Raw genomic sequence first — 13,810 nt, 5'->3', positions numbered from 1 at the left:
GTTACATGAGGTAGAGGTGTCCTTTATTTTGTTACAAGGTGCATGTAGGAGAAGAGATAGAAACTAACACTAGATACTGTTTTGCATCTGCTTCTCATTCCCCAGTGAAACTACGCAGGGGGGGCCCTGCAGAAAAGTTTGTTAATGCACACCAGGATCTCCTGGGAATCCTCCCTAGAGATCTCTAGGAAACTTTGTTGAAGGTACTCTGAAATCCTCTGCCGACAGTTCCGTGGCAGGCCTGTTTTGTTTCTTCCCCCACTGTAGGAAACTTTGCTGCACCAATCAGCAATTACTTCTGCAGGAACCAAAGCAGCACACAGAGGAGCAGCAGATGGACCCAGTCTGAAGCTGTATGTATGCAGGAGATGCATCCTTGGTTACCCTCAGTAGTGAGATACCAGCTTCAATCACCCCCCACCTGTGGAAAACAGTGCCAGTATTCAGAATAGCGTCCCTACGCGCTTGTAGTGATCTCCTTATGAAACCACCCAGACTCTTTTCCCATCTTGCACCTCATACCCTTCCGCCTCAGCCCTAACTCATCATTTTTAGTGCTCTCACTGTGCTGCATGCTTGCCAAGGGGAAGTGAGAAAGAGGTGTATGTAACTTTTATGATTCAAGACTGAGTGCACTCACTATACTGACTCTGAATTGTTTCTTTTGCCTCTGCAGATGTTCCCTTGAGAGCCAGTCCGCACACACCAATGGAGTGCCTCCATTAGATAAGGAAGCAAACGAGGAGTAAGGAGGACATGGTTTTGAGACGTGCTGCAATCGTCTGATCATGCAAATAGCGAGCATAGAGCATGGAGAGAGACAATAAACAAAAAACTAAAAATGGATAGCCAGGAGAGGAGACAGCGGCAGGAGCAGATGATAAAGCTCAAGGAGGACCAAACAGATGCTCAGATGCCTGATTGCTCTGCAGTCAGAACGCATTCATGCTGGACTCCCCCTGCAGCCCATATAGAAGTGCATTCCATGACCTCCCCAAACTTCCCCCCACACAAATACTCCTTGTATATTACTGACACGTTGCAGTACCCCTTGTACTTCACCCCTAAAAACATATTCCATATTGACAGCTGAACTTGCACAGAGCTGAGAGAGCCTCATTTGAGAGAGTGCCACTCAGTGTCATGTCCCTTGTACAAAATGTAAATCTATATATTTTTCTTGTTTAATAAAAATTTAGGCTTACAAATACAATGATTCTTTTATTTGTGTCCTACATATGGTGCTTGCAGCAGAAATTCATACACAATGGCAATTGGCACTTTTGCAGACTACAATTTATGCTCAGGCAGCAATTATTACAAGAGTCCTTCAAGGCAGCAAGTAAACAATGTCTGGCTGAATGTATTACAGAAAGACACATTATTGGGGTTCATTGTCAAAATGCTGCTTCAAAGCCTCCCTGATTTGAGCCCCTCTAATAGCCCTGGTGTCTGGCTGCTCAAAATCGACTGCCAGGAGATCCACTTCAATGCTCCACCCATGGGTAAATTTTTCCCACTTGGCTTCACAAATGTTATGCAGAGCACAGCAGGCTTCTATGACCATGGGAATATTTTCCTCACTGAGGACTAAACTGCCAAAAAGGCAGTGCCAGTGACCCCTTAATCTGCTAAATGCATATTCAACTGTCATTCTGCACCTGCTGAGTTGTTGTTGAAGCACTCCTTGCTGCTGTCAAGATTTCTGGTGTAAGGCTTCATGAATCACTGGAGCAAGGGGTAGGCTGGGTCTCCCTAGATCACTATGGTCATTTCCACATACGCTGTTGGAATCTTCTGGTCTGGAAAGAGTCCCTGCATGCGGCTTCTATACAGGCCAGTGTTCCTGAAGATGCATGCATCATGCACTTTCCCTAACCACCCCACATTGACAGTCAAACAACCCTGGTGATCCACCAGCACCTGCAATACCATAAAGAAGTAGTCCTTTCTGTTAATTTACTCTATCATAAGATGGTCTGGGGCCAAAGTTGGGATGTGCGTGCCACCTACTGCCCTGCTGCATTGAGGGAATCCCAATGCAGCAAAGCCATCCACTATTTCCTGCACATTGCCCAGAGTCACAGTCCTTCGTAGCAGGAGGCAATTAATGGCCCCGCACACTTGGTTAATGCAGCCGTCATGGTGGACTTCCCAACTTCAAACTGATTTGTGACTTACTGCTAGCAGTCTGGAGTTACCAGCTACCACGTAGCAATTGCCGCATGCTTTTTCCACCATGAGGGGAGCTCTCATTTTGGTGTCCTTGCGCTGCAGGCAAGGACAAGCTCCACACACAGTTCCAGGAAGGTGGCTTTGAGCATCCAAAAGTTCTGCAGCCACTGCTCACAATCCAATCCCACCACTCAGTACTTGTTTCCCAAGCCCAGTAGTGACAGTCCCACCATGTGCAGCTGCTCCATACATGCCAACATCAATCTTGAATTGTTTCTTTCTATGGCACCCAGCAGGGCAGGCACCACGGATTCCTGTTCAGAGTCACAGCTCATGAAATACTGCAGGATCAGCCATATTGTGTGATAACACTCATCACAAGACTGGAGAGCTGTGTGGGATCCATGCTTTCAGGCAGAGATGGCGGGGGCAAAGTTTACAGGGGCAGTTGAAAAATGGAGTGAAACATAGGCTGAAGCCCATGGAAAGACGGGATGAAGAAAATTGCCTCATGGGGTGGTGAGCCCAGCCTCATGATGCACTGCAATCCATTCCCAGAACTCCTAGCAGCAGCAGGTGGTGAGGTTGCACAGTGGGCTGGCTAGCTACCCACAGTACACTGCTCTGTCGGTGTGAGAGTTCCAACTGTGGACGTGCTCCGCTGACAAGGAGCATTGTGTGAATGTGCACAAGCGATGTAATTACACTGGTCTATGATCATCAATGTAACCGAAGTCGACTTAACTCTGTAATGAAGACATGGCCGTACTCACACAAAGAACCCACTGAAATTAATGGGAGTTTTGCCTGGTTAGTTCTTGAGTAAGCACTGCAGGATTTGACCCACAGTTAATCATTAGAATTGTTATCTCTAAAACTACTATTGATGGCAAATATTCTTTGGTTTTCATAAAAGTGACATTTTGTTATTTAAAAACCACATGAAGCCTTACATCAAACTGTAAACATCCTACTTTAATTGAAGACTGGTTCTGCAACCAACAAATATTAGCAAGTTTTAAAGTACTATGTAAGAGTGCATAATTGAATGGAAATTACTTTTTATAAGGTTACAAAATACCTATTCCTACACAGCATAATACAAATGTAAATATATACCTGTTTGTTAAAGAAGAAAGTTTTCAGCAACATTCCACCCTGCTTTCAAGATATATTGTTTGCAGTGGTGGTTGTAACCATATTGGTCCCAGGACATTAGAGAGACAAGCTGTTAAGGTGTTGTGCAAGTTTACTTCAAAAGACAAGCCTCAAAACTTAAATTCATAATTCTGCTAGACACCAAACATCATGAACTTAATAGAGACACTGGATTTATGGATTACAGCAATCTGTATCCCACTAACCCTCCTTTGTCCTACAACTGTAGAGGTGTTATCTGCCCACTTCACCTTGAATGATCTCTTGCAAGTTGCAATGTATTAACTCCTTTATCTTTTCCATCCTTGTATCTATTTGTGACAATCCGAGTACCTTTCCTAGAACTGAAGAAGAGAGCTTGTCTCTTTCACCAACAGAAGTTGGTCCAATAAAATATATATGACCTCACTGTAGCCTGATCTATAAATTATGCATTAATTGTATTGATTACTTAAGAAGTCCCAGTTATCACTTTGAGGGTTAACAGGTTCTTGTCCCAAGATCAGGCCCAGTATTATTAAAATTACTATATAGTTGAGAACCCCTATGTGTACAGTTGCAACACTCACACTATATGAACCATTCTATATTTACAATAATTTATTAATACATTTAGAAAAGTCACAAGCACTCAGTAAGGTAGATAGAGATAATATAAAATGTACATCTGAACATCTATATCAGGGGTCGGCAACGTTTGGCACACGGCTCGCCAGGGTAAGCACCCTGGCGGGCCGGGCCAGTTTATTTACCTGCTGACGCGGCAGGTTCGGCCGATCACGGCCCCCACTGGCCGCGGTTTGCCATCCCGGGTCAATGGGGGCGGCGGGAAGCGGTGTGGGTGAGGGATGTGTTGGCCGCGGCTTCCCGCCGCCCCCATTGGCCCGGGATGGTGAACCGCAGCCAGTGGGGGCCGCGATCGGCCGAACCTGCCGCGTCAGCAGGTAAATAAACTGGTCCGGCCCGCCAGGGTGCTTACCCTGGCGAGCCACGTGCCAATCGTTGCCGACCCCTGATCTATATACTCACACCATCCCTTGCAGAACAACCTGAAATGTTAGCCATTATCTTCTTCATCACTCTCACCTTCCTCATCAATGGCCATCATCCTGGCACCTCCCAACGGCTACATCTCGCTGTCTTCACACACAGGTTGGGGAAACAGCTTTTATATGTTATGCTGATGCCTCTATATCTAATGCATATCCAGTAGGGGCTTCTCTCTTCTTCCTTACTTGTATTTCCTCACCCTACTACTGTTAGGGTGTCATTTTCCTATATGTTAGTATATTAATGATCTTAACTTATGTATATCAACTCATTGCCATCGCACTCATGTGGTCAGATATCTGCAGATGTTAGCTCATGTTCCTGTGGCTGGCTGATGTCATTATGGATAAAATTCCCCCTCACACTCTATTTCCAGTTCCCCAAAACTTAGGGGTGACCACTAGGTCATTTATCTGTGCCAAAGTTAATAGGCCTCAAGTCGTATGCTAATTGCTCAAGCCAATGTCTTACAGGATACAGGCCTGTAGATTCCTTGCATTACTGTTAAATATAATAAAGGCAGAATATAACAAAGGCAAGCTAGCCCTATGGGCTACACTCACCCACCTTGTCAATCAGACATATTGAAATAGAAAATTCAGTGGCTATCCTTCAGAATAAAAAAACAATAAGAAAATACTTCAGTGTTTGTGAACTAGGATAGAGGTACAAGATAAAGTAAGCAATATTTCTGCCACTTATAAATTCCTTGAGTTATGTTTGTCAGAAAGGAAATGAAAATGCAAGTAGATTTTTTTGCTTTCTGAAATTGCTTAATCACTGTTCCTCCACTGACTCAACTGTGCAGACTGTTCCAGCACAGTGGGGATTTCCTTAATACTAGTGATTCAAAACCCTATGCTATCAAAGCACTTTCAGAAAGCAGAATGCCCATACTAATACAAAATAGTTGCACTGCAATGTAACTGACCAATACATATTGTTGTACGCAGTGTTGTTGTGGCTGTGTTTGGTCTCAGGATATTAGAGACAAGGTGGGTGAGGTAATATCTTTATTGGACCAACTTCTGTTGGTGAGACAAGTTTTCAAGCTTACACAGAGCTCTTAGAAGAGCAGCACTAATTTCCCTTTGGTTGGGAGAGCAGTACAGAGTTCTGGGGGAATGCTATGGCATCAGAGCACCTTAAGAAGCCACGATGAGATGTTTCAAGCTACAATTTTTAGCCTGTGGTTTTGCCTTCTGTGCATGCTGATGAATACCTCCCTCATGCCAGATTCTCCCACACTGAAATCAAAGGGAATGTCATCAGGTGCAGGATTGGGGAGCATGAATAGGAAACTATAAGGGTACATCTACACTGCAAGGTAAGCCCAGGGTTAGTGGGACTTGAGTCAGCTGACCCATGTTAGGGAACCCTGGGCTTGAGCATCTTCATTGTATTTTAACCCTACTAACCTGTGTTCAAACCTGAGGCTCTGGCTTCCACACTGCAGTGTGCAGACCCAGGTCAAAGAAGCGATATCCCAGAATCCCTAGCACCCCTCCCCCCCAAAATGTGGCTGCTTTAGCCCTAGAACAGGGTGCAGTGTGGGAAAACTTTACTGCCTGCCCTGCATGTTACAGGAAGTTTGAAGCAGCCTGGCTTGCAAAGGGCTTGATCAGTTCACTCTCTCTTGCAAATCCAGGAGGCTCTGTGATAGTGTGCTTGCAGATTGGTGATCAGAACAGATACAGGCGCCGGCTTCCTCCAGCGGTACTCAACCCCCACGCCCGCCCTGCCCCCACCCTGGCCAATGCCAGCTGCAGAGCCAGCACTCGGGGGGTGGGGGGAAGGGAAGCAGAGCACATGGAGCCCCCATGGCCATCCCTACATCTAAGAGCCGGAGGGACATGCCGGCAGCTTCCACGGTGTTGCATAGGGAGCCTGCCAGCCCCATGCCAACCAGACCTTTAACCGCCCGGTCAGCACTGCTGACTGGAACTGACAGGGTCCCTTTTCGACCAGGTGTTCCGGTTGAAAACCAGACATCTGGCAACCCTACCTGGGGGGAGCATCTTGTCTTCCAAATAGAGAATTGGGTCTGTTCTTGCTAGTGCAGATGTGTTATGTAGAATACCATTACTATGCTAATATGTCACTTCAGCTGAATACTGTTTTTCATTCCCATAATGATAGTAACTAACTGTGATAACCAAAGATACTCTGACTGAGGAATGAGTAGAAAGCCTGTTATAGACTGGACATTCAGAGCAAAGCACATAGAAACACATGTTTGAGAGGTTTATTCTTTTGAAGTCTGCATGATTGATAGGAATTATAGGTGCCTACACAGGGGAGAATATAATTGAATATGATACGTGTATAGGCTAAACACTGGCCATATTTGGTAGAAGTGCAAATTCTTTTGCTAGGTTCTGAGTTTGTGCCACACCTTTCCTTTGTTCTTAATTGTGATCCCTGGTTAATAACTTCCCCTTTTTCTTTTGGAGGACTAAGCAAAGGAAAAATGGGTTTGTTCTCTGTTCTGCTTCTTTATGATGTAAAAAGTTCTAAAAGATTTTCAGTATAACTAAAAAATGAGTCGGGTTTAAAAATAAAAATTATACAAAAAATATTTTCAGTATTTTTGTCTTCTGTTTTATAGGCCAATAGGATTCATGTTTTCATGCTTTCCTATACTACAGTGATGGCTATAAACTTAATGAAGGCTTAATTCCCATGTAACCACACTACTTGAGGAAATGGGGCTTTTAGGAAAAATAAATATTGTAAGATTTGTAATAAAATTATGAAAGTTGGCAACCTTCGGTTTTGTCTTTTTAGATTATTTTTTTTCCTTCTGTTGTTTGTCTTAGGAATTCATGTCTTGTCTTGTCTATACTGCTTTTTGGGGGAGTAGGTGGGTGGGAGGAGATAGAAGACTCTTGGTGATTGAAAATCTGGTAGGATATAGTATCAAAAATACCAGATGAAAGCCCAAGAAGCATAATTATTTTTATTCAGATAGACCTTCCTCAACAATATATAGGCTATTAGAGACATCTTATTTAAAACATCCAATAATTCCTCCAAGAAAACATGGAAGATAGACTTGGCATTCCTGATATTACTAAAATTTAAAAACAGGCAGAAAATGTATGTGGTTTTTGAAAAATGCAGGGCTTCTTTGTGCATCAAAAATAAAAAGACACAAACAAATCCAATTTTTGTCCCTTTGCAGGTCACTTTATCTTCTCACCCATCATCAGCACTGATAAATTTTTGGGACAGTCTTATGCACTTCTTTGTCTAAATTTCATGTAGGAGAAAGGGATAGTAGTGAAAATCTCAGAAGAGGGGTGGAGGGAGAGAGAATATGTATAACCAGCAATTATCTGATCCAGTATAGTAAATTGAATGAAACTTGTGTACTGGATGTGGGGATTGGGATGAGTGGGTGATGGAGCGGGAGTTGTTTAGGGGATAGGTAGTTTGGGAGAAGAATGGATTACTTCTGGGTTAATGGGGAGATAGATATAAGTGGTTGGGCAGGTACTTGTAGAGAAGAGTTCTGAGGGACTAATAATGGTGGTGTTTAATCTGTCCTGTTCAGACTACAATCAGCCAGCTATCATGTCTTGGCCTAGACCAGTGTTTCCCAAACTTGGGATGCTGCTTGTTTAGGGAAAGACCTGGTGGGCCGGGCCGGTTTGTTTACCTGCCATGTCCGCAGGTCCGGCCAGTCGCGGCTCCCACTGGCCGCTGTTCGCCGCTCCAGGCCAATGGGAGCTCCTGGAAGCGGCGCAGGCCGAGGGACGTACTGGCTGCCACTTCCAGCAGCTCCCATTGGCCTGGAGCGGCGAACTGTGGCCAGTGGGAGACGCGATTGGCCGGACCTGCGGACACGGCAGGTAAACAAACCGCCCCCCAGGGGCTTTCCCTAAACAAGCAGTGTCCCAAGTTTGGGACACACTGGCCTAGACCCTTTTGTTAGTTAAGAACTGCACTACCTTGTCAGCCCTTTGAATAATCTCTCTCCTTTAGGATTGTTTTGTTTTGCCAGGAGCCTAGATGCTTGCCAGAGATCTCATTTTTCAGATGGTATTTAGAGTTCTGTGTTAAGTTATGGGAGGAAGAAAATACATGGCTGATGAGCAAGCAACATAGCAGTGAGATACCCATAGGGTTGTTTGCATGGATTGATTCATTATTCATGGAGAGGGATCTGTGATGGGTTCGTTTCTATGGTATGGGAAAGGTTTGAGCAGAGAAATTTGGTGATTGGCTGGGAGTAGCTGGTTAGTATGGACTTTGCATCCTGCCCTCAGGGCCGACGAGATGGGGGGGAAGCCAGTACAAATTACCGGGGCCCGGTGGTCCGGAAGGGGGCCTGGGGCCCGGCTTCCCCCCCTCTCGTCGGCCCTGTTTAGCCAGTCTGCCCTTGCTGGGGGGCCCGAAAAAATTCCAGGCCCGGCTTCCCCCCCTCTCGGCAGCCCTGTTTAGCTGGCTTTGCTGAGGGGCCCCAAAAATTTTTTTCACCGGGGCCCGAACCCGCTCTCGGCAGCCCTGCCTGCCCTGGAATTCTAGTTTGGACATCCTGCTGCAACACCAGCACCTGATAACCATCTTAGGGCTCGTCTACACATCTAAGGTGTTCTGCTTTAACTACATCTGTATAAAAGTACTCATTCCCGTATAGTTTATTCCTGTAGAGGAAGGCAAATAAACTGTATCAGTGTACTACATCTTTATACTGGAATAATTCTGTCCACACTGAAGATTGTACAGGTATAACTAATCTTTAAATATTTTGGTTAGGACTGTGATTTTTTTTTTTAAACTAGTACGAAAAGGGTGTGTAGATGAAGCCTTAGTGTGGCTAGAAGGTTGAACAAAGCTGCTGCATAATGGAGAGATAGAGAGCTGACTCACTGGGCATGGGCATGGATGAGTGCTAGATGGCTGCATCTTAAAACCAAGATAATGTTAATAAGTTGACGGAAGCAATTAGGGGAGTTTGTGAAACTAAAATTGGCACCTTTGATTGAGAGACTGACTGCCATTTCTAGCATAGGTGGCCTAAATGCCCAGACAGCATCTGTGTCCCACAACCCACTGCATCTGATAAAAAGGGACCTTTTGTCACTGATGCATATTATGCCACAATTATCTATGCTTTTGTCATCTCAAGATTAGATTCCTGTAGTGCTTTCTACATAAGAGTACACCTTAAGGCCACTCAAACTGAAGCTTGTATAGAATGCCATGGCTGCTTAAGCACATTTTAGGTCAGGAGTACACTAAACCAGTGTTCTCAGATGAGCCCTGGCAGCAAATAGGCTTCTGTATAAAATTCAGTGTGTAGGTGTTAACCTAGAAAACTAGATCTCAAATGATTTAGGGCTATTTGAGAGACTGTCTCTTCCTGCCACAGTTGCAATCAACAGAAATATTCAAGCTGGAGTTCCCTCACTAGACAAAATAGAGCTGCTGATCTAGTATTCTCCATTAAGGTCTTCCCTTTTGCTTGCTCTCCTCTTGGTCCTTCAGAGCCTAGATTTGCTATGCTTTCAGGCAAAATGCAGAGCCCATCTTTTCGCTCAGACTTCTGTGGGGGAGGTGGGATCTGGTTTGGAATATGAGAGTTTATTTTATATTTAGCTGTCAAGGTGGGATGAGTAATTTTATTTACATTGTATTTTTAATTTGTCTGTTTAAGTTCTTATGACACCCATCACTGTAGTTTGACTGACTATACTGACAGTGTATTTGTCTTCGCAATAACGCTGTGAAATGGATGTATTACTTCTGGAACAGGCACATGATGGAAGCCTATAGAGGCTTTTGGAAATTTAAATAAATATTTTTCTGACTTTGAATACTTCTATTCTTTTTGTTCAATGTAAGTGTCTATTTCATGATAACATCAAAGAAGACTGAAGAGCATAAATCAAGGAGTACTGAGGAAGGTCAAACTTGATCAACAGGCCTTAGCTGTTTTCTGTTTGGTGTGACTGTGTAACATCAAATGTACAAAACCTATTGGGCCTGAATCTACACTGTCTTTTAACTTGTGTCGTCATACCTGTGCAAAATGGGTATAAAACTAACTCTCAGCCATATGGTTAGTAGTCTGTGTGCTATGCTACAGTTGTGATTCAAATTTCAATTCAAATTTGAATAGTATTGACTGTTTGTTTGCAGTGATCATGGAACTTATTTGTAGAATTTTAATCTTCTAGAACAAAGATGTGACTTCCCAATGGCTTTTGATGGTTTTGCTATGCAGAGTGTAGTCATTAAGGAACATAATAGCTATAAACATCAGATATATTTCAGTACATGCTTTAAGAATGTACTGAACTAGGCATCTTGGTTCCCTCATTTATTCTACTACAGAACATCATGTGCAAGATCTATCATAGTGTCCACAAATTCTTAACTGAGGTCAAAGTGAATTACAAGTAGTATATTATAGTTTGTATTATATGTTAAATGTCAAGTTTCCCAATGGAACCCTACAGACAACTATATACAAGAAGCCCACATATCACCACACTTACCTTCATAAATCCTGTAACCACCCAAACACACCAAGAAATTTGTTAAGAATACACACCTTAACAGACTCAAAACCACCTTCACCAAACAAGGACGCTCCATCAAAGAAGTAGAACGGGCCACCCAAATACCCCGAGAGAACTTGCTTCAACACAGAAATAAAACCCCCTCCGACCACACACTCCTAGTTGTCACCTACCAATCCACACTCGAACCCATACAGGGTATCATCAAACAACTACAACCCATAGTCGATGGGGACCCCATCGTGAAAAATCTTTTCTGAACCCCCTATTCTGGCCTTCAAATAACCCTCCAACCTCCTCCATCAGACCAGGATACACCCATACAAAGTGGCACCAGACCCTGCCAGAACAGATGCAAAACCTGCAGACATATCTTCACTGCTGCAATGATCAATGGTCCACACAACACACATTTCAAGATCCCTGGGTCCTACACATGCCTATCACAACATTTGGTGTACCTCATCCAGTGCACTAAATGCCCCAATAGCAACTGTGGGTGAAACCATACAATCAATACACTCTCAAATGAACTCACACAGGAAAATGATAAAAGACAAAAACACCATGTCGCCTGTGTATGAACACTTTTCACAAAGTGCTCACTCTATATCTGACCTCTCAGTACTCATCCTTTAAGGATACCTGCACCACACTTCCAAAAGATGAGCCTGGGAGGTTAAATTCATAACTTTGCTAGATACAAAAAATCATGGACTGAATAGAGACACTGGATTTGTGTCTTATTACAATAATCTGTAACCCACTAACCACCTCGCCTCAGCTGCTTTCCCCACTCCTTCCTCCCCCTTCCTTTCCTCCCTGTGACTGGGGGGTGTTAATGTGCCTCTTCACCTTGAATATTCCCTTCAAATGTGTTAACTACTTATGCTAAACAATTCCACCTTGTATTTAGTAGGGAGTTAGTTTCTGAGACCTGAAGAAGAGCTCTGTGTAAGCTCGAAAGTTTGTCTCTCTCACTAACAGAAGTTGGTCCAATAAAAGATATTACCTCATCCCCTTGTCTCCTTAATATCCTGGTACCAACATGGCTACAACAACAGTGCATATAAGTTTCCCACAAAGCCTTCTACTCCTATTCTATTCCTGGGATGATTTTAATAATGCTAATAAGTTTTGAACAGCATTATTACATAATAGGTGACAATCCTGGAATCTTATCTTTGTGACACTCTGAAGCCTAGAATGTCTGTCAGTGTGAAGCAATGGAAACATCTATGAGCGTGGTTGAGAGCTTTTTTTCTGTTCAGAATATCAGCAAATTCAATCATCACTGGGATTCACAGTCCATTAACATCAAGTTCTTAATTTATCAGCCATTTTGATTTTACAAAATATATCCAAGCAACAGCAAGTCACGTATCTATGCCATGTTTGGTTGAGTTATCTCTGACCTATCACTACTCCTACTCTACAGCTAACTTGCATGCAACAGTTTCATTGGTTGTATGAGGAAGGCTGAACAGATGGCGGATTACTTGGCCCAAATGCTGCACCCAGCGGCGCCGACTTTCTAATCTGCTGGGGAGTGCTCAACCCCCCAGCTCTGCCTCAGGCCATGCCCCCACTCCACCCCTTTCCACCCCATCTCTTCCTACCCCCTCTCCTGAGCATGCCCGGCCCTCACTCCTCCCCTCCCTACCCCCCCAGCACCTCTGGCACGCCGCAGAACAGCTGATTGTGGCAGGCAGGATGGGGAGTGGAGGGGAGCACTCATGGAGTCGGTGCCTATGGCTGCACCCATGCAACAGCACTGGCTTTCAGATATTAGTACATGTATAATGAGTGGATGTCTTCATGTTTGACTGCATTTTTCTGAGTAACATAGATCTACCATAGAGTGGCTACTTTTTCTATTTCTTCTAATGTCATCAATATAATATAAAAGGGATTTTGCTAATGTTTCACAAAGTGATACATGAAGTCTGTCCTAAAACAAAAGATGAACCCTTATAATTTATTATCTGATTAAAAGGTAGCTTCAACAATATGACACTAGCTTTCCTGTCCCAGTGTACAAACAAAATAAGAACATTACAATTTCTTAGCTAAATTGGTTTTTAGAATATCAAAACTTTTATTTCTCAACAGATGTAAGAAACATGAATGGAAGGGACCTTCGAACGTTCATTACAACTCACAGGACTAGTGACATAGGTATATCTATTTGAGTTTTTATTCCAGTTTAACTGTTCTATCACAGTCTACAATATAACAATATTTATAAGCTACTGTGTACAATTACATACAATTATGAATGGCACTATAACATTGTGATCTTTGGTATTAAAAAAACCTCTTTTATGATAGAAGATATCATCTGGGGTCATTTTGGAAGCCATTGGGTTTTTTCTTTCACATTTTATTTATTGTGCTCCTTTGCCAGCTGTAATATGTAAATGTCATAAATTCTGGTTTGTTACTAGGTAAATGTTGTTCATAAAATTATTTGTATTACCTTAGCACCTAGAAGCTAGGTACTAAGGTACAAACACAGAACAAAAAGAAGGTCTCTGCCCCCCAAAAGCTAAGTATAAGGGACAACAGATGGATACTGATAGGGGAGTACTAGAAAGCAATGGGAAAATATTGGTCAGTGTAGTAGGCAGAGGTCTCAGATTACTACTGGCCTAACCATTGTCAAGTTTTTTGTAGGCATCACAGCAAAGGAGAGCATTAAAGAGGATAATGAGGTAGCTTTGCTGATGTTTACATTAGCATTTTATGTGGTGCTCCTTTGCAACACATACCTCAATATTGGAAGCATCACCCCATGTCATTTTATTTTTAATAATCCATCAGAAGGTATGTTGACACCAAAACATAATAGCAAGCTTTGCTAAATAAGGTAACCTAATGGGATGGGCCTTTTCTTT

The 13,810-nt window shown here is 43.2% G+C and overlaps 1 protein-coding gene across 10 annotated transcripts in view; it reads left to right on the top strand.

The window, feature by feature from the left end:
• Window positions 1-13,810, top strand: part of CCDC148 (coiled-coil domain containing 148) — a 141,677-nt gene that overhangs the window by 20,999 nt on the left and 106,868 nt on the right. For 9 of the 10 annotated variants that reach the window (XM_065560595.1, XM_065560594.1, XM_065560589.1 and 6 more), the window contains one exon: window positions 13,026-13,091. The exons of the other annotated variant lie outside the window; for it this stretch is intronic. In XM_065560595.1, the coding sequence (XP_065416667.1) occupies window positions 13,026-13,091 (66 nt within the window). The remainder of the gene's footprint in view (window positions 1-13,025; window positions 13,092-13,810) is intronic. 10 annotated transcript variants of the gene reach the window in all.

Source organism: Chrysemys picta, chromosome 11 (assembly GCF_011386835.1).
Source record: "Chrysemys picta bellii isolate R12L10 chromosome 11, ASM1138683v2, whole genome shotgun sequence".
NCBI lineage: Eukaryota > Metazoa > Chordata > Testudines > Emydidae > Chrysemys > Chrysemys picta.
Note: the sequence above shows the minus strand (reverse complement) of the source record. Positions and strands in the feature narration are given on the sequence as shown.